We start from the raw sequence: 25,142 nt of genomic DNA, 5'->3' as shown, positions 1-25,142 counted from the left end.
AGCGAAAATTCAAAAATGTTTATTTTAGTCTTTAAAATAAAACTCTCGTATTATTTTTTTCTACTATGCAAAAAATTTTTATTCTCAAATTTTATTACTAAAAAAGAAGTAAAATTTTTGTTTTTGATCATAAGAAAGTCAAAAAATTTAGGTTATGTTATTCAAATCGCTTCAAATTGAGAGGAGCATTTTTGCAAAAATCCAAATCCATTTTTTTGCAAACATAATTTCTATGAATAATTCAAATTGATAAAAATGTTTTAAAAAAATTTTCAAAAATTTATTTATTTTGAAAAATTTCTCCCTAATTTTTATTTAAATTTTAATTATTTAGAATGTTAAAAATTAAATTTACACTGAATAAATTAAAAAATTTAAATTCCTTTTTTGTTTATTTAAAAATTCGAAAATATCGAATTGGACTAATTTTTCTTTTGATACTGTTAATAAATGAAACAATAAATTTGTTTTGTACGAGACATCAAGACTGTTTATTAATTTTGTTTAACAATATTATTTACCACACAACTACAATATTGTATATTCTACATATATTATATATATATATGAGACTAGAAAAATAAACATTCTATCTAAACCTAAGGGAGACGAAATAGGAAATATACTCGCTTTTCATCAAAATTTTATCGAAATAAATAATAAACTTTTCTACATAAAATTTTTCCTTTACCATATATTATAATATCAAATTTAAAGCGTTGAACTTCGGTTATTAATATCGAGGAACAAGAAAAAATGGACAAGAGCTACAAAATACAATAAAATTGCTTTTAAGCTCATCAAGTCTTTTTTTTTTTTTGTTTTTTTTAATATCAGAAAAACTTTCTTCGGTCCCACAAGTCGATGTTTGTGAATATTTAATTAAAAACACATTACTAAAAAAATTTGTTTTCTGCTTTTTTTACATCTTTTTGTTTAACACACACACATATATATACATATATATATGAGGATTATGTAATTTTCAAAAATTTATCACAGAAAATCTATTGTGTATATTATTCACAAGAACCTAATAACATTTTTCATATACATTTAGATTTGATGATAAATATATATATTTTACGAAATTAATAAATAGAATTTTTTTTTTTTTTTAATATGAAAATCTATTAATAACTATTAATAATTAATAATTAATAATTAATATTAACGATTATGAACAATTGTTAATAATTACTATATTAATTATTAACGATTATTAATAATTGTATATTTTATTTATATATAAAATTGTGAAATTTAAAATTCTATATAAGTTATCATCAATAATATTTTATGTCATTCTTCAGTTCCTTCAATTTTAACCCAAGTCAATAAATATATATATATATATTTAGATTGACATTCAATTAAGAAAAAGAATTCAATCCCTTTTTTGAAAAAGTAGCAAAGCTAAGCGGTTCTTTTTTTTCATTAATATTTCAATTCCACGATTCCTCAAATAAGAATTTTTAATTTAATCATTTTCGACAAAAAAAATAAATAAATAAAAATAATATTATTAATAATAGTAGTAATAATATACAAATTACGCATAATTTAACGTTTATATTAACAATTTTTTTTTTTTAAATAAGCAGTTTTAAATAGATCTATGTATATTACATAAAAGATTTACAAAAAAAAAAAATTAAGTGGCAAAAAAATAAAAAATATTTAAGTAACAACATTTCAACAAACGAAATAATTTTTCGTTAAAAATAAAAACGATTATACAATGGCACTAATCTTTGATACCCGTTTTGCTTTTTCTTGTAGGCATTTTTTTTTTTTTTTTAAATCGTATTTTCATAAATTGAGAGACTTTTTAACCTCGATGTGCAAAATTATAAATTAACGATATTTAACGTGTGTATGGAGCAAAAAAAAGGCAAATATCGTATACAAACGTTATTACTTAACAGTCTTAACGTTGCTGCTTAGAATTTAGAAATTGTCGATTATTTAAATTAAGGTACAATGACAGCAAGTGCCGCCTCATCCATTAAATCTTTTTCCTCGTGGTCAATATTTACAGCCTCTGTTGCAGTTTCCGTGGGCATTGAAGAATTCACTTCAACTCCCGATGGTAATTGTTTACCTCGTCGTCCTGGTGATTTGACATTTTTTTCATCTTCTGTTTGTGCAGGACATTCAAAATGAACACAATGAAATACCTATAATAAAAATCAAGAATTATTACTCTGAAGAGAAATATCGTTTTACAAGAAGACTTAAAATATTAAAAAAAATTTTTTTTATCGTCAAAATAATAATAAGCGTAAAAGAAAATTAAAAATCTTTTTTTTTAATATTTTAGAAATTCAACTATTAATAAAAGTTAACAGAAATTGTTACTTGTGTAATCTACTCAGGCCTCGGATCGACTTTAAGACGCAAAAAAAATCGAAAAGATTGATATTTTAATTTAATAAAATTTAATTAGTTAATAAATATTTTACTTTAAATATCTAATGTTATTGAATATTATTTAATTTATTTTTTCATTCCTTAATAAGAATAATTCTACAAGAATATTATAAGGAAAATTTATATTATTTCAAAACCGAACTAAGATAAATTTTCAAAATTTTAATTAAGTAGGACAAATTTTTAAAGTCTGATTTACGCAAATAATTTGAATTTAAAATTTTTGCATAATTTTTAGTTTTAATAGTAAAAAAAAAAAAAAAAAAAAAATGTCGGAAAATAATTAAGTTGAAGCTTTTTTAAACAATTGAATTTTTAAAGAAATATAAAAATTATTAAAAATCATAATTGAATTTTGGAAGAATTTCAAAAGATTTTGTAAAATTTTACAGAATTGAAAATAATTTATCAAATAATTTTAGATAACCTTTTTTAAAAATAATTTAATCGAAAATAGTTTAAGATAATTGAATTTATATAGAGAATTTCTTTCAAATTATTAAAAATAATTAATTTTAGAGAATAATTTTAGTTAAAAATATGGTAAATAATTGAAATAAAAAAAGATCTGTATTGTATAATAAAAAACACGTATTTTTTTTTTAATTTTGTTAAAAAAAAGTACAGAAAAGTCAAAAAAAAAGTCACTTCTTAGTAAAATAAGTCGAAAAAAGTAACTAAATTCATGTCGTTTTCTCGATTTTCAAGTTTCGGTAGACACTCTGAATTTAAAAGAACAAAATAAATTCTATCTCAAAAGAATAATTGAAATAAATAATGAAAAGAAAAAAAAAATTACCTCATTCGCTGTGTTTCGTGTTCCCACAATATTTATAAAGACAACAGGTCGCGCTGGACGGAATCTTATCGTCTGCCATGATTGACAAGCTTCTCGTGTTTTATCCCAAATAACTTCCCAATTTTTTGCATCACCAGAAACTTCGACATAATATGAATAGGATCGATCGTCACAATCCCATAAAAGTAATCTAAAAAAAAAAATGCTATAAAATATACTCAAAAACTTATTAAAGGGTTACATGGGTCAAAAAAAAAATCGATGTTTCTTTTCCTTTTTTAATTTGATAGTATAACATTTCAAGAATATTTTCCCAAAAATTCAAATTTAAATTTTTTTAAAAACTCTTCGTTTAATCACGAACTATACTCATCTACTAATAGAAAATATTTTGTTTTTTTTTTTATTTTTGATGAAGCAGTCATTAGATATCGTGACTACCGCAAAATCACTGTTTTTGAAAGGGGTATCAAAGAACCTGTTGCCATTGGCTTAATTTCTAATATTTATTAACAAACATTTTATAACTTACTTATTTTATAGTGTACGTTAAGGTAACTAAGTGATCAAATAAAATAATTTATTTATTATATGAAAAAAAAAATGATAAGAAGAACATACATTTTTTTTTGGCCTTTTTGACTCATGTAACCCCTTAAATGTGAAAAATTCAAATGAAATAAATATTGAAAGTTGTTTTCTTGATTTTTAGTACGAATTATAATTTATAATAAAAAATCTCTTTTTTCTTATAATAATTTTTTGTTAATTATTTTCGTCAACCTCGAAATGATTTGTTTATTGAAAAGAATAAAATAGAAAAAAAAACACAATGAAAAAAAAAAGTTTTTTTTTTCTTTATTCCATTCTTCGCAATCCTCCTATAAAAATCGAGAAAATAATTTTTAACATTATTTATGTAAAATAAAAATTATTATTTCCAACTATAAAATTCAATAATTAATTCATCTTCTTACCTCATGGAATCAAGCATATAAGGTTGACCAAGTTGAATTTGAATTAAACCAGAATTTAATTGATGACACGTGTAACCACTGTCCCAATCGTAATTTAACATGTCACCATCCAGCAAAGCATTGCGGGCTCTAATATTAAAATTAAATCAAAAAATTACATTCAAATTGAATTGAAGTTAAATTTACTTTAATATATTATAAATTTAATTATATTATTTAATTTAATATTATGATTAATTAACTAAGAAAATGTTTAAATTTAAAATATTTTAAAACTAGATTTTTTAAAAATTTAACCCCCAACAGCTTTTAGACAAAAGTCAATGGACTGATCCATAAATTTTTATTTTATTTTTTTATCGTTTCTCATTAAATATATAAAATTTGTGAATATTTAAATATTTACCTGCTAACACCTTCGGTAACACAAGCGCTTCTTTCTGTCGTAGCGACATTTAATGTTGGCACGATAAAACCTTTACAAAGTTTTTCTAAATGATTTGTATAAAACGCCTCAAAACTAACAACATGAAAAACTTTATTAACCGTGTTGTTAGTTCCAACGATACGAATATAAAGTGCGACTCGCGGCTCAAAATATAAATATTGCCAACTTCTGCAATAATATTGTGTATGATCGATTACTCTAACCCAACTTTTTTGATCCATTGAAATCTGAAATCAAAAATTTTCTCAACTACATATTTGTTTCGTTTAGAAAAAAAAATAATTCAACTCTTTTTTTTTTGAGTAAATTCAAAAACACATAATTTCAAAAAAAAAAGAAAACTTGAAATTTCTATAAAAATTGGAAATTTTTTAAAATTTTACAGAAATAATTCTTTTCTAGTCGAATTTTTATTTATTCGAATTTACATTAATTTGACAGAATTGATAAAACGCTGAATTTTTATTTTACATGAACTTTCATTCATTCGATTGAATATCTGGTAAAAAAATTTGAGCGCTATTTTTATAATTAATCATTATTAAGTTATATTATCAAAGTTATGATTAGCTACATTTTTTTGCGATTTTCAGATTAAAATTTTGTTTTAAAAATTGTTTTTATTTATTGAAAATTTATTGAACAACTAGCAATATTAAATGCGCGCAAGCGCGCCAAATTGACTGTTTCATTATTTGTTATAGAGAAATTAAAAATTAATATTATCAATAATTATTTAAATTTATTAGAATATTATTCCATATTAAATGATAAAAATAAAAATTATATGTTTATAGGCCTCAGATTATTAATTATTAAATTATTAAATTTTAAATTCAAAGTCTTTTAAAATTCAATTATTTTCTAAATTTTCAATTTAAAATCAAATGAAATTCAATTATTACCCAAAATTTTCCATTCAAAATCAACTAAAATTCACTTATTTTCCAAATTTTCAATTTAAATTCAAATAAAATAAAATTATTTTCTAAAATTTCATTTGAAAATTAATTATCAAAAATCAACTAAAATTGAATTATTATTTAAAATTGTAATTGAAATTTAATTATTTTCCCAAAATTTCAATTCAAAATCCAAGACAATTCAATTATTTTCCAAATTTTTAATTCAAAATCTTTTAACATTCAATTATTTTCCAAATTTTTAATTTAAAATCACATAAAATTCAATTATTATCCGAAATCTTAATTTAAAATCAACTAAAATTCAAATATTTTCCAAATTTTTCTATTGAAAATTAACAAAAATTCAATTATTTAATTATTTTCCAAAATTTCAATTCCAAAATTAACTAAAATTCAATTATTTCCCAAAATTTTAATTCAAAATCAAAGAAAATTCAATTACTTTCCAAATTTTTAATTCAAAATCTTTTAAAATTCAATTATTTTCCTAGTTTTCAATTTAAAATAAAATAAAATTCTACAATTATTTTCTAAAATTTCTATTCAAAATTAATTATCCAAATTTTCAATAAAAAATGAACTTAAATTAAATTATTATTCAAAATTTCAATTAAAATTCAATTATTTCCCAAAATTTCAATTCAAAATCAAAGAAAATTCAATTATTTTCAAAATTTTCAATTCAAAATCAACTAAAATTCAATTATTTTCTAAATTTAAAATCAAATAAAATTTAATTATTTTCTAAAATTTCAATTCAAAATTAATTATCAAAATTTTCAATAAAAAATCAACTAAAAATGAATTATTATCCAAAATTTTAATTGAAATTTAATTATTTTCCGAAATTTCAAATTCAACTATCTGAAACCATTTCTCAATTAAAAAATGATTATCAAATTATTGTATTTTGTCTGTAATTTCTAATAAATTTTTTAGTGAAATCATATAAAATTTTAATTAAAATCACTTGAAGTTCAATTAATTTCTAAAATCTCAATTTTAAATCTTTTGAAAATTCAATTAAATTTAAAAAATGTTTTCCAAAAAATTTTTTGATAAATTATTTTTAGTTCTGTAAAATTTTATTATTGTTTGAAAATTAACAATATCTTTTGAAATTTAATTATTTCTAAAATTTTCAAGTTTAATTTGACACAAATTTGACACGTTATAAGATTACTATTCAAGAAACACGTGAAATCATAAAAGACCAACTTCAAGTTAGGACAGAAGGACATACCAAGCATTTTATTATTATATAATTAAAGAACTATCTTACCTCTATGTAATATGAATAAGACCGCACATCTCTGTCCCATAACAACATTTTTATGTGATTGATTATACATTGAGTGCCCAATTTAATAAGTATTCCATGATCTTGTAAATCTGTTATGGAATGCCTTGTATATCTAAAAACAATTTATCAAAATTAATTTTCACAAGAATATAATTTGTAATTCACAAAAAAAAAAAAAATTATTCAAAAAGAATCGGCTAAACAATCGTAATAAATGTTAGTAAAATTCCATATTTTAGAATCATTAAAATTAAAATTTTTAAAGTTTTTTATTACTGAAAATTTATTATTTTTTCTTTATTTAAAAATACAAAAATAATAACTCTCTAAATTTGAATTAATGAGAGTTTGTTTACTATTTAAAATTATTAGAAATTTTCACTAATTTTTTAATAAAATATTTACTATTTAATTTTGTGATATTTTTTTTAATTAAAGTTTTAGTAAAAAATTAGTAATTTTCATTAATTGAAAATAGTGAATGAATTCTCGCTAATTCAAATTTAGAGAGATGCTGAACTATTTGGTATTGACTGACGATTCTTTTTTAAAAGTAGAAATAATGAATTTGAAAAATAATTTTTAGAAAACCAACCCCCTTTCCATGTCATAATTTCGTGTATCACCATCAAGAAGAAAGGATCTCATTTCTCCTTGCAAGACTTGTGCTCCATGTTTCGCTTGTGCTACATTTTCATCGATCATTAATAATCCTCGATAATTTAATTCTGTATCTTTTGTTTGTGTACTTTCCGCAATTGCATCTAATATCATTTCCGGTGAAACCAAACCTGTAGGTCTTACTACATTTAACAAGTCCGTAATTGCTATTAACGAAAGTCTAACTTGATCTAAAAAAGAATTTAATCAATTTAAAATAAATATTCAAGGCTAAATTTATATTTTTATTTCACAAAAATCAATCCAGTGTCCAGAAATTAAAAAAAAAAAATTCAAGGACTTTTCAAGAATTTCAAAGTCCATTGGACACTCTGTAATCATTTATAAATAATTTTATTTTTTGTGAAATAAATATAAATATTTATAACTAAAAGTTATTTATTATTCTTCACTTTTTAACGGGTCTAATGTAGTTTAGAAATCAACTACACATAACTTGATTTTAATTACTGAATATAATTAATTTATCTTTATTGTTAATTACTCACTCAGTATTTCCTTCACTTCTATGCCAGGATTTGCTTTAACCCAAGCGTAAACAGCCAAGAACACATCGACTTCCGGAGCATAAAAAGAGTCACGGGAAATGAGTTCTATAAGTGCTTGTAAACTTAATTGCAAAAAGCTTTCGTGCTGAATTACTTCGAGGGCGTGTTTATCCAAGTATTCGTGACATACCTTTATAAACAAAGTAAATAAATAAAAGTCATTAAAAATTACAAATATATATATTATATAGCAAATTGTCTATAAAAGTTTGATAAACTTTTTTTTTAATAATTATACAGGGTTTTTAAAAAAATTTCTAATTAAGATTTCAGGTCAAATTTCAAAAACTACTAGAGAAATTTTCAATCTAATTTAATTGTTTAAATAATACTGTTCCCTTTCCTTAATGATTGTTAATAATTTTAATTGTGAAGAAACTTATAATTAAAATAAACAAAAAGAATATTAAAAAAGCATTAATTGTTTAAAGGGACAAATTAACAAAAATAATTTTCAAGAATTTAAATAACAGAATTTTTTTTTCAATTTACCTTTGTCAAGAATTCCAATTGATAAAGACGCGCTGCATCAAATATCAAACAAACATTTCTAATATTGAGAATTTCTTTGAGGTAATCGGAAATTGCAACTTCTAATTCTAAAAATCCATATTGATGTGCCAAACCCAAAATATCGAGAATCACCTGTAAAACACAAATTACGAGAACTTACACATTTTTATTTTTTTAATCAATAATTAAATATTAATTTAAAAATGTAGTAAATTGAATTTTGGATAAATTGAAACTTAAATCAATTATAATTTTTAACTTAGATTAATTAAATTTATTTATTATTAAATTAATAATTTTAAACTTAAATGCCTGAAATTCTGAATGTTCAAATGAAGCAAATTATTTTTTTGGTCTATAAATTTTTAAAAAAATTATTACTGCAATGAAAAATCAATACATTAAACATTCAATAAATTAATGTATTTTTGAATACAGAAAGCAATATTTTATAATAAAATTTGAAGTTAAAAAAGTAGTAAACAAATTTTCTGTTCATTTAAACGTTCAGAATTTTTCAAACAAATAAAAAAAGCAATTAAAAAAAAAAACGATAAATTTAGGAATTGTAAAAAAAAAACGAGAATTCATGGTAAAAGATCGAGAATGTTTTGTTTGTAAAAATAAATAAATTTTAGGTATTTTCTAAAGTTTTTTTTTAAAGTCATTTAATTAAACTTAAATTGTCATTATTAAATTCAATTTAAATAATCACAAAATAATTTACAGGCCTCGGATCGACATTAAGGCACAAAAAAAGTCGTTTTAGTCGATTCATATATCAAAAAAAGTCAAAAAAATCGATTTTTTTTTAATTTAACAAAATTTAATTGGTTAATGAATATTTTACTTTAAATAACTAATGTTATTAGATATTAAATTCATTTTATTAATTCTGTAATGAGAATAATTCTATAATGAATATTATAAAGAAAATTTATTTCGAATATTTTAAAATCGAACTAATTCTAAGACAAATTTTCAAAATTTTATTATAATTTTTTCAAATTTGATTTAAGCAATTTATTCGAATTTAAAATTTTATCAAAGTTTTTAGTTTTGATGGTCAACAAAATTTCAGGCAATATTTAATCAAGTTTTACAGATTTTTAAATAATAATTTTGGAAAAGTTAAAGTTGAAATTTTTAGAAATAATTAAATTTCAAAATTTTTTGTTAATTTTCAGACAATAATTAAATTATTATCGTTTATGTTTGAAATAAATAAATAAATAAATCTTCAATAAAGAATTAAAAATAATTTATCAAATAATTTTAGATAACATTTTTTAAAAGTAATTGAATTTTCAAAGATTTATAATTTTGAATTTTGAAATTAATTCAACTTCAATTGATTTTTAATTTAAAATTTTTGATGATTTCACTAAAAAATTTATTAGAAATTGTAGACAAAAATACAATAATTTGAAAAGTTTTTAATAGAAAAAATGCTTTCAGATAATTGAATTTTCCAAGAATATTATAAAAATCATTAAAAATAATGAAATTTCAAGAGAGATATAATTTAAATTATTAAATTTCAAAAAATTTCAGATGGAAAATAATAGAAATAATTAAATTTTAGAAGCTTTTAAATTGAAATTTTTAAAATTAATTGAATTTCAAAAGATTTTGTTAAACAGACAATAAATATAAATAGAGAAATTTTTAGTGATTTCTGTTGATGAAGAACTTATTAGAAATCACATAAAAAAAAATTGAATTCTAAAAGTTTTTAATTGAAAAATGCTTTTAGATAATTGGATTTTCGAAGAATATTATAAAAATTATTAAAAATAATTGAAATTTTTGCAAATAATTAAATTTTAAGTGATTTCGAATTAACATTTTTTTTGGTAATTTTATTTGCTAATTTTTTTTTAATTATCAACAATTATTAAAATTTATAAAAAATTTTAATTGAAAAATAGTTTAAGATAATTAAATTTGTAAATAATTTCATTAAATTTATTAAAAATAATTAATTTAGTGAAGAATTTTAGTTAAAAATTTGTTAAATAATTGAAATATTTTTCGTATTTTTCTTTATTTTTGAAAAAAAGTCGTATAATCCGAGGACTGCACATTTTTTAAATAACCTTTTTACTTTTTTAAAGTTTGACAATTTTTTTCTCGTTGCTATAGTGATAATAAAAATTAAAACATTTCATTTACTTTGTAGGCCAAGTATTAAATTATTATTTAAAATAAGAACCAAATATTGAAACAATTAACTATAAAAAATTTTTTTTTAAATAAAAAAAAATTGAGCTTTCGATAATTATCTCGGTTGACGGTAGTTTAATTATGTTTTTATTTTAGTTTAAAATCATTTTTATTATTTAGTTTATTACTTTATTTTTTATTATTTTCTTTATTTCTTTATTTTATTAGTTTATTTATATTTTCCTTATTTTTGCTTCTTTTTTATAATTTATTGTTTTTTCTTCTTTATATACTTTCAAATTTTTCATAAAATGAACACAAAAATTTATACTTCAACTTTTGACATTGATTTAAAAAAAAAAAAAAAAAATCGGAAAAAGTCGAAAAAGTATAATGAGGCCTGAATTTAAGTAGGCTAATATTTAAAAAAATATATTCAAAAATATATTAAAAATGTTTTTTTTTTTTAATTTAAATTAAAATTAATAATATAAATTCATATTAAATTAATGAAATATAATAAATTGTAAATAAATTTGAAAAATTTCTAAAAAAAAATGCATGAAAAAAAAAATAAAATTTTATATTTTACCTCTTCTCGTTGGTTGGCCAATGACATATGACCGGTGTAAATATATTTCAAAAGACCTTTAAATGCCTGCAAAGTTGTGCCTTTGAGTTCAATTTCTTGCTGTGTCGATTCACGTAAACCACCGAACAATAATGCTCGAAAATATTGACTTCTAGCTGCCAAAATAACTTTGTGAGCTGTAAATCGTTGTCCGGCAACTAATAAAGTCACGTCGGAATAGTCGTCAGACATATAAAGAGCTCCAATATCCTCAGAAAGATGATTAATATGCTCAACTTCTCCGGTTGATGTTTTTAAATGATGATGAGAGCTCATGTTTACAGAAACCTTCTTGTGTGGTGAGCTATATAATCGAAAATAAAAAAAACAATTGTTTTTTCACTTTCTTTTAAATATATGTAATAATTGTAGTTCACTTCTAATTATTAAAATAGATCATAAGTTATATGTAAATTTTAATCTAAAGATATAGTTATTTAATGATTAAAAAAAAAAAAAAACAACCATATATTATAAACATGAACTTCAAATCCTTTACACGCGATTGACATGCAATTGCATTTGTCATAACACCGTATGCAATAATTCAGTAAATCCAAAATGATTACGAAAGATAAGAATTTATTTAAACGTAAACAAAATTCCACATCAAGGGCAAACATGACCTTTCACAAAAAATACGTAATTGGTATTATAACAATTTTTGACGTTCTATATAACTACTGTCAATTTTTTAACCTTGGATTTTTACTTACATTTTGAACCAGCTTCAGGTGTCAATTCATCACGACAATAGAATAAAAAAAAATAAAAAGTTTACCAAATTATCAACTCGTTAATAAGAACACAGTATAATTATTTTGTTTATTTTTTTACTGCGTTGCAAAACACTTGTAATTTTCACGACGCGGACATTATGATCGAAGATTATTATGATGAAAAAAACAATGTTACCAACCCTTATGTTTCATTCACTTGTCGTTTGATGGCGTGCGCTCTACTAAATTAGCGGGAAAAAATGAAAAAAAAAAATTATCTAAATTAAAAAAAAACTAATTAAAACAATAAAATATGAGAATTTTCTTTTTCTTTCTATTTCATCAATGAAAATCAACTGATTTTTAGTTGATACACATTTTTTATTATTGTGATTGTGAATTCGCCCATTAATAATTATTCTCTTGGTTCCAACCAATCGCGATACAAACAGCTGAGCATTATTTGCACTGAGACTCAATGGAATGTTCACTGTGATTGGATTGTCGATGCCGAAAAACAAAACTGCAAATAATCAGTATACAAAATGGAAAAATCGCAAAATTGGTGTGAGAAGAACGAATCGAACGATAGTTCATTTTAATGGATTACAGCACAGAAAGTTCCACATGGTTTTACCATTAAATTTAATTTCATTACTTAATTATAAAAAGAGTGAAATAAAAGTGGTTGATAAAATAAAAAACGCAAAATTTCATATATTTATGTATTCGTTTTTTCTTGTCGTACATTTATTCACTTCCGGAGTTTAACATCCTCTGTTGCTGTTGTTGCTTAAAAATGCAATAAATGGAGAGTCGACGTTTATATTTTGACAAATGTTCTACGCACGAAAGGTAAGTATTTAAATTTGCTAATGGTGTTGTTATATTTTGTCGTAATTTAAATTTTTAAATAATATATTTTCGCATTTATTGACAAAAAAAAACTGATGTATATATAAGTAAAAAGTTTACTGTACAATTTTATAACCATTTTTTTTTGTTTTTTTACAAAATAAGCTTAAATGATAAATAAAAAGGAATTTTTTCTTACCATGTAAAAAAATTAAGATTTTGAATAAAAATCATGCTTTTAAAAGAAAATCAATTTTTCAACTTGTATTTTTATTCATTATTTATTCTGTTATAGGCATATACAATATATATATATATGCGTGTGTGTATGTGTGATAAGAGATCTATTTTCTCGTAATTGTTTAAAATTAAAAAGTATTTTAAAAAAACTTAAAGAAATTGAATTGTAAAATTTTGTAATTAGTACAAAATGGAGTAAATAAATTTATCTATAAAAATAAAATAAACTTAAAAAAAAATTGATAAAATTTTTATTGTTTTTTTTTCTTTTTTTTCTATTGTCTTTAGTTATTGAAATATCAATTTTGTGAAATATAGTAATTTAAGGTTGTTTTAAATCATAAACATAGAGAAAAAATGTAATTTTGTAATAAAATAGAAAAAATTTATTTTTGATAAAAAAAAAAGATTAAAAAATTCTTTTTTCATTTTTTTTAAGTGTAACTTTTTATTTTTTCTTTCTTTTCTTATTAACTCTACCGTTCCTTTACTCAAAACAAGTTTATCTGAATTTTTAAGAAACGTTGAAAGTTAAAAATAAACTAAAACATTCGGACAAACAGTTTTAATTAGTTTACTTCAACGTTTCGAAATCTAAAATGATTTCCTCTTCAGAGAGTATCAAACAAAAATACATAAAATATAAATTCCATGCAAATAATATAAAAAAATAAATAAATAAATAAAATCTTAAAGCCATATGTTAGAGAAATATAAAAATTTTAGTAAAAACTAAAAATAAACATTAATCATAAATAATAAAAAAAAAATATTAAATGATAATCAAAACATAAAATAAATTAAAATTAAAAATAAAAAGTTACGTTAATTTATTAAGAATAAATGAAATAAATATAGTGAAAAATGTTAATAATAAATATGTTAATGTTAATAAAAAAAAATCAATGTCCAAAGTTGAAGTATAAATTTTTGTGTTCATTTTATGAAAAATTTGTAAAAAAAAATTTGAAAGTATTTAAAGAAGAAAAAACAATAAATTTTAAAAAGAAGCAATAATAAGGAAAATATAAATAAACTAATAAAATAAAGAAATAAAGAAAATAATAAAAAATAAAGTAATGAACTAAATAATAAAAATGATTTTAAACTAAAATAAAAACATTTATTTATTTATTTATTTAGAACATAACGGGACATGCCCTTTCGTACAAAAGTACTCCTAAATTCTAATAGTTACGTAAGTAACAATACAAAATATAAAATATTAACTAAATCTAGGTAGGCGCTATAATGGCTAAAGTTCATTATAAGTTTATACAGTAAAGAATAACATAAATCAAATTACATTATTATCAAAAGAGAAGATTAATTTTCGATAAATAGAATCTGCTTTACCATTATATCAATTAATTTCAAAAATAATTGTTATTGTTCAATAATACTGATTTTCTCTAAATCACACTGTCTACATTTAGTTCTGTATGTATTTCCTTAAATCACTTTCATAGATAGAAATAAAATAAGTTTATAAGTTTAAGTTTAACATAATTAAACTACCGTCAACCGGTGTAATTATCGAACACTCAATTTTTTTTTATTTAAAAAAAAATTTTTTATAGTTAATTGTTTCAATATTTGGTTCTTATTTTAAATAATAATTTAATACTTGGCCTACAAAGTAAATGAAATGTTTTTATTTTTATTATCACTAGCAACGAGAAAAAAATTGTCAAACTTTAAAAAAGTAAAAAGGTTATTTAAAAAATGTCCAATCCTCGGATTCCTACGATTTTTTTTTCAAAAATATGAAAAATACGAAAAATATTTCAATTATTTAACAAATTTTTAACTAAAATTCTTCACTAAATTAATTATTTTTAATAAATTTAATGAAATTATTTACAAATTAAATTATCCTAAACTATTTTTCAATTAAAATTTTTTATGAATTTTAATTATTATTGATAATTAAAAAAAAATTAGCAAATAAAATTACCAAAAAAAATGTTAATTCGAAATCACTTGAAATTTAATTATTTGCAAAAATTTCAATTATTTTTAATAATTTTTATAATATTCTTCGAAAATCCAATTATCTAAAAGCATTTTTCAATTAAAAACTTTTAGAATTCAATTTTTTTTATGTTATTTCTAATAAGTTAGAAATCACAACAGAAATCACTAAATATTTCTCTTATTATATTTATTGTCTGTTTAACAAAATCTTTTGAAATTCCAGGGAATGTCTCGGACACGAAATGTTGTTGAATTTTAAGAAAGTGTCCGTGTAGTGTCGCGACTCGACACGTTTGAAAAAATAATTTTGTTCAATAAAATTAATAGATTAATTTAATTTATTAACATTTTAATATTATTATGATTTAAAGAATTGAAAAAAATGTAAGACTTGATTACGAATTCAATATCAGTTTTTTAAAATTCAAAATGGCGGATCCAATATACCGAATCAAAATAACTAAAAATGGGCAAATTCGTCTAAACCATGTTACCCAGGGTTTTTCGGGGTCGCTGATTACGAATCTGACATCAGTTTTTCAAAGTTCAAAATGGCGGATCCAATATGGCGGAAGACAAAATAAAAAATTAATCGGATTGTTTAAAAACCTATTACTCGGGGGTTTTCAGGGTCATTGATTACGAATTGTGACAAAAGTTTTTCAAAATTCAAAATGTCCCAAAAAACGCTCGAGTAACAAGTTTCAAAAGATCCGATCCTTTTTAAAAAATTGTTCAGCATATTAGATCCGCCATTTTGAATATTAAAAAACTGATGTTACATTTGTAATCAGCGACCCTGAAAACCCCTCAGTAACCGGTTTCAATCCAATCCGATTAATTTTTTATTTTGTCGTCCGCCATATTGGATTCGCCATTTTGAATTTTAAAAAACTTTTGTCACAATTCGTAATCAACGACCCTGAAAACCCCCGAGTAATAGGTTTTTAAACAATCCGATTAATTTTTTATTTTGTCTTTCGCCATATTGGATCCGCCATTTTGAACTTTGAAAAACTGATGTCAGATTCGTAATCAGCGACCCCGAAAACCCCTGGGTAACATGGTTTAGACGAATTTGCCCATTTTTAGTTATTTTGATTCGGTATATTGGATCCGCCATTTTGAATTTTAAAAAACTGATATTGAATTCGTAATCAAGTCTTACATTTTTTTCAATTCTTTAAATCATAATAATATTAAAACGTTAATAAATTAAATTAATCTATTAATTTTATTGAACAAAATTATTTTTAATTTTAAGTGTGGTTTGTTTACATACTAGACAATAAGTTGTTGATAATACAAAAAGAGATACATGAAAATAAACAGTATAGGATGAAAACAGAAATTCGTGGAAATAATATAATATAATATAATATAATATAATATAATATAATATAATATAATATAATATAATATAATATAATATAATATAATATAATATAATATAATATAATATAATATAATATAATATAATATAATATAATATAATATAATATAATATAATATAATATAATATAATATAATATAATATAATATAATATAATATAATATAATATAATATAATATAATATAATATAATATAATATAATATAATATAATATAATATAATATAATATAATATAATATAATATAATATAATATAATATAATATAATATAATATAATATAATATAATATAATATAATATAATATAAAAATTATATATTATTGTATATTATTGTATATTATTTTGTATGCATATTATTATTAGTATTATTATTATTCCATATATACTATATTATAATAGATAATACATAATAGATAAGTTTAAATTAATTGAACAATTTTTTTTCATGCGACACGACATATTTATGCAGAATTATCGTGTCGTGGCAAGTCATGATACGATACGATTCTCAAATTGTTAATGTGTCTAGTCGCGCCACGATACTTTTGGAAATTCGTAAACGTGTCCAGTCCTGCCACGATACGATTACAAATTTCTGAACGTATCGTGCTTCGCCACGATACAATTATGAATTTCTTAACTGTGTCGGGTCGTGCCACGATACGTTTGAAAAATTTTAAAAGTGTCGGGTCTCGCCACGATACTTTTAAGCGCGTTCCACACTTAAACTTTTCGGGCGTCCGACACGACACACGTGCCCCCTCTTCAATACTAACTTCTCCTACGTCAGGAGGGGAATGCATTTGGTAGATGGAGAAGAGGGGGCACGTGTGTCGTGTCGGACGCCCGAAAAGTTTAAGTGTGGAACGCGCTTAATTGTTTTCAAACGTGTCGAGTCGCGACACTACACGGACACGACACAAATATTTCGAGACAGTCCCTGTGAAATTCAATTATTTTCAAAAATTTCAATTTAAAAGCTTCTAAAATTTAATTATTTCTAATATTTTCCATCTAAAATTTTTTGGAAATTTAATAATTTAAATGATATCTCCTGAAATTTCATTATTTTTAATGATTTTTATAATATTTTTCGAAAATTCAACTATTTAAATCCATTTTTCACTTAAAATGTTTTCAAATTATTGTATTTTTGTCTACAATTTCTAATAAATTTTTTAGTGAAATCATCAAAAATTATAAATTAAAAATCACTTGAATTTCACAATTAACAATTAATTGTTAACATTTATTAATCTTCTTGTATTTTAAACTAATTTATTTTGTAATTTAATCGGTTAATTGATTATTTCTCTTATAAAATTTTCGATCATTATTTATGTAATATTTTGCTATTGTTATAAAATATTATCTAAAATTATTTGATAAATTATTTTTAATTTTGTAAAATTTAATTATTGTCTGAAAATTAACGAAATCTTTGAAAATTCAATTATTTCTCAAAAATTTCAACTTTAATTTCTTCGAAAATTATTTATAAAAAAATTTTTTATTTAAAAATCTGTAAAACTTAATTTTTAGACTGACATTTTTTTGGACCATTAAAACTAAAAACTTCGATAAAATTTTTAATTCTAATAAATTGCTTAAAGTAATGAATATTTCAATGTTTTTTTTTTTTTTGTATATTTTTATGAAGTTTTTGTGTTAGAATACGTAAAATAAGTCTATATTTGAATCAAATAAATTTTTTTTTCAGTGCAATTAAGGTAACAATTATTGTTCTATAATTACTCCAAATGCAAGGCAATTATTGAACAATATTTAAGTTTAAATGCGTAAAAAAAAAAAAAAATAATAATAATAATTAATAATTTATCTATTTACAGATGGATAGGATGCAGTTGCTTCCAATGGAACTTCCATCAGCCAGTAGTATTAATTCGTCTGTCAATAAAGGAAAAGGTCCTTTTTTGAAACGATTAACAATCGGATTTATAATATTGACCGTTTTAGGTCTTTTGTACGTTCCAGCATATCATTCGGTCCAAAATCCTCTATTAGGTGAGCCTCCAACCCCATGGCTTCTGGGTGGTACGCACTTGGTATCATCTATAGGTATGCATCTAAATAACACTGGCTTTCTCTACACTTTTTAATAATATAAAATTTAATTTTTATTGTAATATTATTAGAAAAATAATTTGGTTAGAATTTTTCAAAAGGATCAATTAAAATTAACAAAATTTTTTCAATGGGACGCATGATTATCCCATAAAAATCTTTGAATTCAAATTATTCAAAAACACCACCTTCCTTTTTGTTCCAATTTTTTTTTTTGTTTGGTAAAATTGTCTTCATAATAATAATAATAAAAAAATTTCAGCCGAACAAATTTTTACTTTATATTATAGAATTTTTAAATATCGAATTTTAATTTGGCAAAATTTTTATTTTACAGGATTTCTCTTTACTGAACTTTTTATTTAAAAGATTTCTAATTTAACTGAATTTTACTTTAGCATATAATTTTCATTCAACAGAATTTTGAGTGATTCAAATTTTGACATTGCAAATATTCCAATTCACCGATTTTTCATTTGTCCGAATTTTTTATATTTATAGAAATTATTATTTGATAAAATTTTTAATCTTCATTTATTCGAAATTTGCAAATGAATATTATAACATAAACATACAATTTTATAATAAAATAATTTTCTTTTAAATACTTATTTCAATTTATTTAATAATTTTGATTATTTATATATTCAATATATTGAAATTTTTGTTTAAATTGGAAAAAAAATTGTTAAATTTTATTCACTAATTTTAATGGGATACAATGGTGATACTAATTATTATAAATCTTTAGTATTTTGCTCAACGAATGGAATTTATCTAAATTATTGGTGATTGCAGTAAATATTTGTCTCTAACTATAAGATTTTTGTAGAAAAATGCGTATTTTCTTTAATTTCTTATTACAATGTACATATTTCTAAACAATGCTTTTAGCTTTCAGTTTTGTGCTTCAAATAAAATTATAGATTTTACAAGAAAGCATTGTGGGTACTATTAATTCTTTTTTAGCATTTTATTAATTCTCAGCATGTTTAAGAATTGAAATTATATGCTTTTAATTATGAAATTTTTAATTTTTCTTTTTGTAAGTGCTTTCTAAATTATTCAAATATTTGAAGAATTGACAAATAATTTTCACGCCTTACATCTAAAAAAATTTATTTTCTAGATCGTAATTATTATATTATATATTATTATTATTATTATTATTATTGTATTATATTGTTATATATATTATATTATATTTTGTATTATAATTGTAATCTGTATAAAATAATCCAAAAAATTGTATATAATTCATCATTAATTGATTAAAAAGGCATTATATGTATATATATAATTATATTGTAAGAAAATTTGGCAATCATTTTTTATATAATTTTCAGCACAACTTCACGGATGGGGAGAGAATACATCACGCGATGTGGGAACATATATTTATCCTGAAAATAAAACTACAATTTTAAGTCCATTAGAAATTTGCTCACCGTCTCCATTTTTAATTATTGCTGTTTGTTCGGCTGTTTCTAATGAAAAAGCAAGATTAGCTATTAGAGAAACTTGGGCTAATCGATATCATTCAGATATGACGTATAATTCTACAGTTAAAGTTGTATTTATTCTAGGACAAAGTGACAACGAGACTCTAAATGTACGTATTGCTATTATTATTTTTTTAATTAAAAAAAAAAAAAACTTCGAATTTAAAACATAAGGTTACAAATATAAATAAATGTATTTTTATATTCCAATCATTTATAAGAAACGCCAATTTTTAAAATATAAAATTCTTTTAAATTATAATTAGGCTTAATCAAAATTTTGACAATTGTTTTTTTTTTTATTTAAAGAATATTATATCATTTTACATTTAGAATTAAATACAACTTTTATCAGTTTTTAATTTATTTTTATAAATTTTTAGGTAAAGAGAAATCAAGTTGAATAAATTTTATATCGATTGTCAATTCGGTAATGTAAATATTTTGTCACTTAGTATTTAAACTTACAAGAAATAACAGCGTAAATATCGTTTTTGATAAACAAAAAAATATAATTATTGCCTTTTTTATAAAAGTAAATTTTACACGCATTATAAGTTGAGAGAAATAAATATTACGCTGAATAAGTATAATTTTACAAACAAAAAATACTGTAATAATAAGCTTCGCATTTAAAATTTTTTTTTTTCATTGAGGGTGATGTTAAGCCAAAAATTTGTCAACTATTGATTATGATAAAATGAAATTCTAAAAATTTATCATTTCTTTTACTGTTTTGCGGACAAGTGTAGTTTCGGAAACAAATGATTATAAGTTTTTACGGCGCCTCATTAGAAATTATCAAAAAAAAATCGTGATTGGTCAATTTTAAAAAATTGCGCCGAAATCCTTCAATCGATTGTTTGTTTGGTGATTTGTAATTTCGAACAAATGAAAATTCAGGGTCTTTAAATTTCGTACAAATAAAAATTTGGATAAATTAAAAATCTATTTAAATTACTGTCAATTTAAAAATCCGAATTCAGGGTTGCTATAGGACCTGAAAAACCTGGAATAGTCAGGAATTTTCAAAAAAAGGTCTAGAAAACCCTGAAAAGTCATGGAAATTTGAAAAAATCTCTGGAATTTTATTCCACATATTTTTTTCAAATTTTTTTTCTTTGAAAAATGTCTTGATACTTTGGTAAATTATTGTCTTATATAAAAGTAACAAAATCTCAAAATATAAATTTATTTTTTAAAAAATTATTATAAAAAGTAGAAGGGATTAAAGTTTTGATTTTTCAGGTAACATGGTTATTTTCCAATCCGTATAACTTGTACAAAACTTTATGGATTTTAATTTATCATTGAGGATGATTTTTTGTTTAGGTTTTCATGTACTTTTCAATATGCGTAAAAAGTTGTTTTCAAAATTAACCCTTATTTTTCATTTTTAAGCCCATTTCTCCCCTTAAAAAATTTTTTTCTTATTTTTATTTGAAAGCTGAGATTTTTTCCAAAAAAAAAAACAGGGCAAAAAATAGTTTTTTTTTTACATTTTCTCTTAAACCTAATGTCCCATTTTTATATTTATACAGTTTTGTTTGAAAAAATCTCATCTTTCAAAAAAAAAAAATAAATAAAAAATTTTTTTATGGGGTTAAAAATGAAAAATAAGGGTTAATTGTGAAAAAAAAATTTTTTAGACATTGAAAAGTACAATAAAAAACTGAACAAAAAACCCTCATGATAAATTAAAATCCATAAAGTTTTGTAGAAAGTTACACACGGATTAATATTATAAATTAACTATTTTTTGTATAAAAATTATCAAAATTCTAATTAAAAATGTTAAAAAATGAAACTGGAAATTTCACAAAAATGGTTCTGGAAAACTTGGAAAAGTCATGGAAATTTAAAAACAGACTTCTGTAGCAACCCTGGAATTACATATAAAATTCGATTAAATTAAAATTCTCTTAAATAAAAAATCATGTAATTTAAATGCTCTTTGACAAAAAAAATTAATTAATTATGTTTAGTACCTTTTGCTATCAAACAATATTTACACCAATAATAATAAAAAAAAATATTAGTAATTTAAGTATTTTAAAATAAAAATTTTATGCATTAAAAACTATCGATGGGTACAATAGCCCCTGGAATGGAATATAATTACCCCGGTTAAGCATGAAGGAAATTTAAAAAATACATTAATTTCATTACAGAATTCAGTGGCAGAGGAAAGTGAAAAGTACAATGATATAATTCAAGAAAAATTTTACGATACCTACAATAATTTAACTTTGAAATCTGTTGCTCTTTTAAAATGGGTCACTAGTTATTGCGAAACCTCGAAATATCTTATGAAAACCGATGACGATATGTTTATCAATATTCCAAAACTTTTGGAAACATTAAACGCCAGACCGAGGAGTAATGGAACTCTTATTGGTTGTTTGATTTGTGGAGCTAAGCCAATTTCAGATCCAAAAAATAAATGGTATTAAAACATTTACAATTTTCCTGTAATTTATAATGTTTTTTTTTGTTTTTTATTAAATTTTTAAGAAACAATTTTTAATAACACTGTCCGACATTAATTTTGACCCTGGAATTGTATTATAATTTCCTCAAAATATAATTAAAAGAATGTCCCAATTTTTTTTTTTTTTTATTCAAAATCAAATATTGTAAAAAAACACTTTTGATTTTTAAACACTAATTTAAAAAATATATCAAAACTATTACAGGGGTAGAAAAAAATAAATTTTTGCCAAACAGTGTAATTGATAAATTTGATGATAATAATTTTTTTTTTTTTTTCAAATAGGTACACGCCAAAATATATGTACTCGGAAAAAACGTATCCAAATTATTTGTCAGGCACCGCATATGTGATGAGTCTCGATGTTGCCGCAAGACTTTATAAGCAAGCATTGAGAACACCAATTCTTCATCTTGAAGATGTTTACATTACGGGAGTTTGTGCAAAATGGGCAAAATTACAACCAGTAAATCATCCTGGATTTAGTTATGTTCCTAGAAAGTCAGATGCATGTGAATTTAAACGTGTCATCACAGCTCATAAAGTAAGTCCTATCAATATGCATACTGTTTGGAATAAATTTAATGACTTAAATATCACTTGCAATGCAATTCACAATAGTTCACAAGAGAAAAAAGTGACTGTTATTAGAAACAAAAAAAATATAAACTCTTTTATCATCAAGAAAAAATTAAATAAAATTTCCTAAGAAACATTCTTTCAAGAATGATACTATAATAATAATAATAATAATAATAATAATAATAATAATAATAATTGTTGAATTTGTCATAAATTGGTACATATATAAAAAAGAAATTATAAAATCTAAAATGAAAAGTATGACTTAAAGTTGAATTTGAAAAATTGATAAATACTTTTCATTTTATATTTCTGTAGACAGAATAAAAAAAAAAAAAAAATTAGCCTTTGTTCCAGTAAATATAACGCGCAACGAAATGAGGAGGTGATATAATCAAAAAATAATAATTATTAAATAAGTACGTACATTAGTAAAATTATCATATTAAAGTCTTAAAAAGACTTGATTGAGAAAATTACGGGATAGAACATTCTCATTAATTATATTTTAAACAAATAATATTTGACAAAATTTTATTTTTAACACGAATAGAAGAATTTTAAATTCATAAGCAATATTAATTATTTTTTCAATGGTTTTTTTTTTAAATATAATTTACAGAAAAACCGTTGCCAAGTTGAAGTATGAATTTTTTTTTTCATTTAATGAATATTTGAATTTTTTTTTTGAAAAACAAGACAGAAACAAATTTCTGTGAATATTTTCTAAAATTTTCTTGTCTTCAATTTGAGATTTTAATTTCATAAATAAGTTAAAATATTTTCAAATTATCGTGTTCATGAAAAAAAAAAAAATAGAAGAAAATTTATTTTACGCATTTTTGGATAAATTTTTTAACAAAGATTTCTGAAGCAAAAATATATCATTTTTTTTCCAAATGTAACAAATTTTTTTAAAAATTAATTTCCACTAATTAAGAAGTTAAAGATAAAATTCAATTATTAAAAAATTGATTTATTATTTTTACAATTATTTTTACAATTATTTATAAATACATTTTTATTTTGCAATTTTTTTATAGTAATTTTATAGTAATTAAAAGTAATTGTATTTTTAAATAATTAAATTGTAAAATTAATTCATTTTAGAATTATTAATAATTGAATTTAAAAAAAGCAAAACATCCCCGATTGACGGTATGACATTTTTAATTGAAAAAAAAATATAAACCTTTAGCTAATATTTAAAAATTTCGAATTTTTAATTTTTATTTTAAAAATAAAATTTCATTTTTTTAACAGGGTTGCTACAGAAGTCTGTTTTTAAATTTCCGCATGACTTTTACAAGTTTTCCAGAACCATTTTTGAGAAATTTCCACTTTCATTTTTTAACATTTTTAATTAGAATTTTGATAATTTTTATACAAAAAATAGTTAATTTATAATATTAATCCGTGTGTAACTTTCTACAAAACTTTATGGATTTTAATTTATCATGAGGGTTTTTTGTTCAGTTTTTTATTGTACTTTTCAATGTCTAAAAAATTTTTTTTTCACAATTAACCCTTATTTTTTCATTTTTAACCCCATAAAAAAATTTTTTGTTTTTTTTTTCTTTGAAAGATGAGATTTTTTCAAACAAAACTGTATAAATATAAAAATGGGACATTAGGTTTAAGAGAAAATGTAAAAAAAAAATTATTTTTTGCCCTGTTTTTTTATATTTTCTCGCCAATACAATGTTGTCCTATTTTTATATTTAAATACAGTTTTGTTGGAAAAAATCTCAGCATAAAAAACTAAACAAAAAATCCTTATGATTAATTAAAATCCATAAAGTTTTATAGAAGTTATGCGGATTAGAAAATAACCGTGTTACCTGAAAAATAAAAACTTTAATCCCTACTCTATT

At 21.5% G+C, this 25,142-nt stretch overlaps 2 protein-coding genes across 2 annotated transcripts; one reads left to right on the top strand and one right to left on the bottom strand.

The window, feature by feature from the left end:
* Positions 1 to 1,503: 1,503 nt before the first annotated feature.
* Positions 1,504 to 12,332, bottom strand: LOC127283706 (BTB/POZ domain-containing protein 9). Its single transcript, XM_051308729.1, has 10 exons — positions 12,142 to 12,332; positions 11,387 to 11,729; positions 8,608 to 8,760; positions 8,056 to 8,245; positions 7,482 to 7,737; positions 6,866 to 6,998; positions 4,616 to 4,884; positions 4,210 to 4,338; positions 3,233 to 3,422; positions 1,504 to 2,180 (listed from the first exon to the last, which is right to left on the bottom strand). The coding sequence occupies exons 2-10, from the start codon at positions 11,699 to 11,701 to the stop codon at positions 1,974 to 1,976; spliced, it is 1,842 nt and encodes a 613-aa protein (XP_051164686.1). The 5' UTR covers positions 11,702 to 11,729; positions 12,142 to 12,332; the 3' UTR covers positions 1,504 to 1,973.
* A 247-nt stretch (positions 12,333 to 12,579) lies between these two features.
* LOC127283705 (beta-1,3-galactosyltransferase 1-like) lies at positions 12,580 to 23,872 on the top strand. Its single transcript, XM_051308728.1, has 5 exons — positions 12,580 to 12,999; positions 18,459 to 18,687; positions 20,040 to 20,305; positions 22,367 to 22,641; positions 22,972 to 23,872. Exons 1-5 carry the CDS (start codon positions 12,982 to 12,984, stop codon positions 23,393 to 23,395), a joined length of 1,212 nt encoding a protein of 403 aa, XP_051164685.1. The 5' UTR covers positions 12,580 to 12,981; the 3' UTR covers positions 23,396 to 23,872.
* Positions 23,873 to 25,142: the final 1,270 nt, after the last annotated feature.

The sequence above is a fragment of the Leptopilina boulardi genome, unplaced genomic scaffold, assembly GCF_019393585.1.
Source record: "Leptopilina boulardi isolate dan_hultmark-lab unplaced genomic scaffold, ZJU_Lbou_2.1 LbouV2_310, whole genome shotgun sequence".
In the NCBI taxonomy this organism is placed as follows: Eukaryota; Metazoa; Arthropoda; class Insecta; order Hymenoptera; family Figitidae; genus Leptopilina; species Leptopilina boulardi.
The sequence above is the reverse complement of the archived record's forward strand: the minus strand, read 5'-3'. Positions and strand labels throughout refer to the sequence as shown.

Excerpts from the sequence above, each read along its gene's own strand:
- LOC127283706 (XM_051308729.1), bottom strand. The coding sequence starts at position 11,701 with ATGAGCTCTCATCATCATTTAAAAACATCAACCGGAGAAGTTGAGCAT. Across the intron at positions 8,761-11,386 it reads TGGCCAACCAACGAGAAGAG|GTGATTCTCGATATTTTGGG; the intron begins GTAAAATATAAA and ends TGTGTTTTACAG. Across the intron at positions 8,246-8,607 it reads AATTGGAATTCTTGACAAAG|GTATGTCACGAATACTTGGA; the intron begins GTAAATTGAAAA and ends TTGTTTATAAAG.
- LOC127283705 (XM_051308728.1), top strand. Across the intron at positions 18,688-20,039 it reads GCACTTGGTATCATCTATAG|CACAACTTCACGGATGGGGA; the intron begins GTATGCATCTAA and ends TATAATTTTCAG. Across the intron at positions 20,306-22,366 it reads GTGACAACGAGACTCTAAAT|AATTCAGTGGCAGAGGAAAG; the intron begins GTACGTATTGCT and ends ATTTCATTACAG.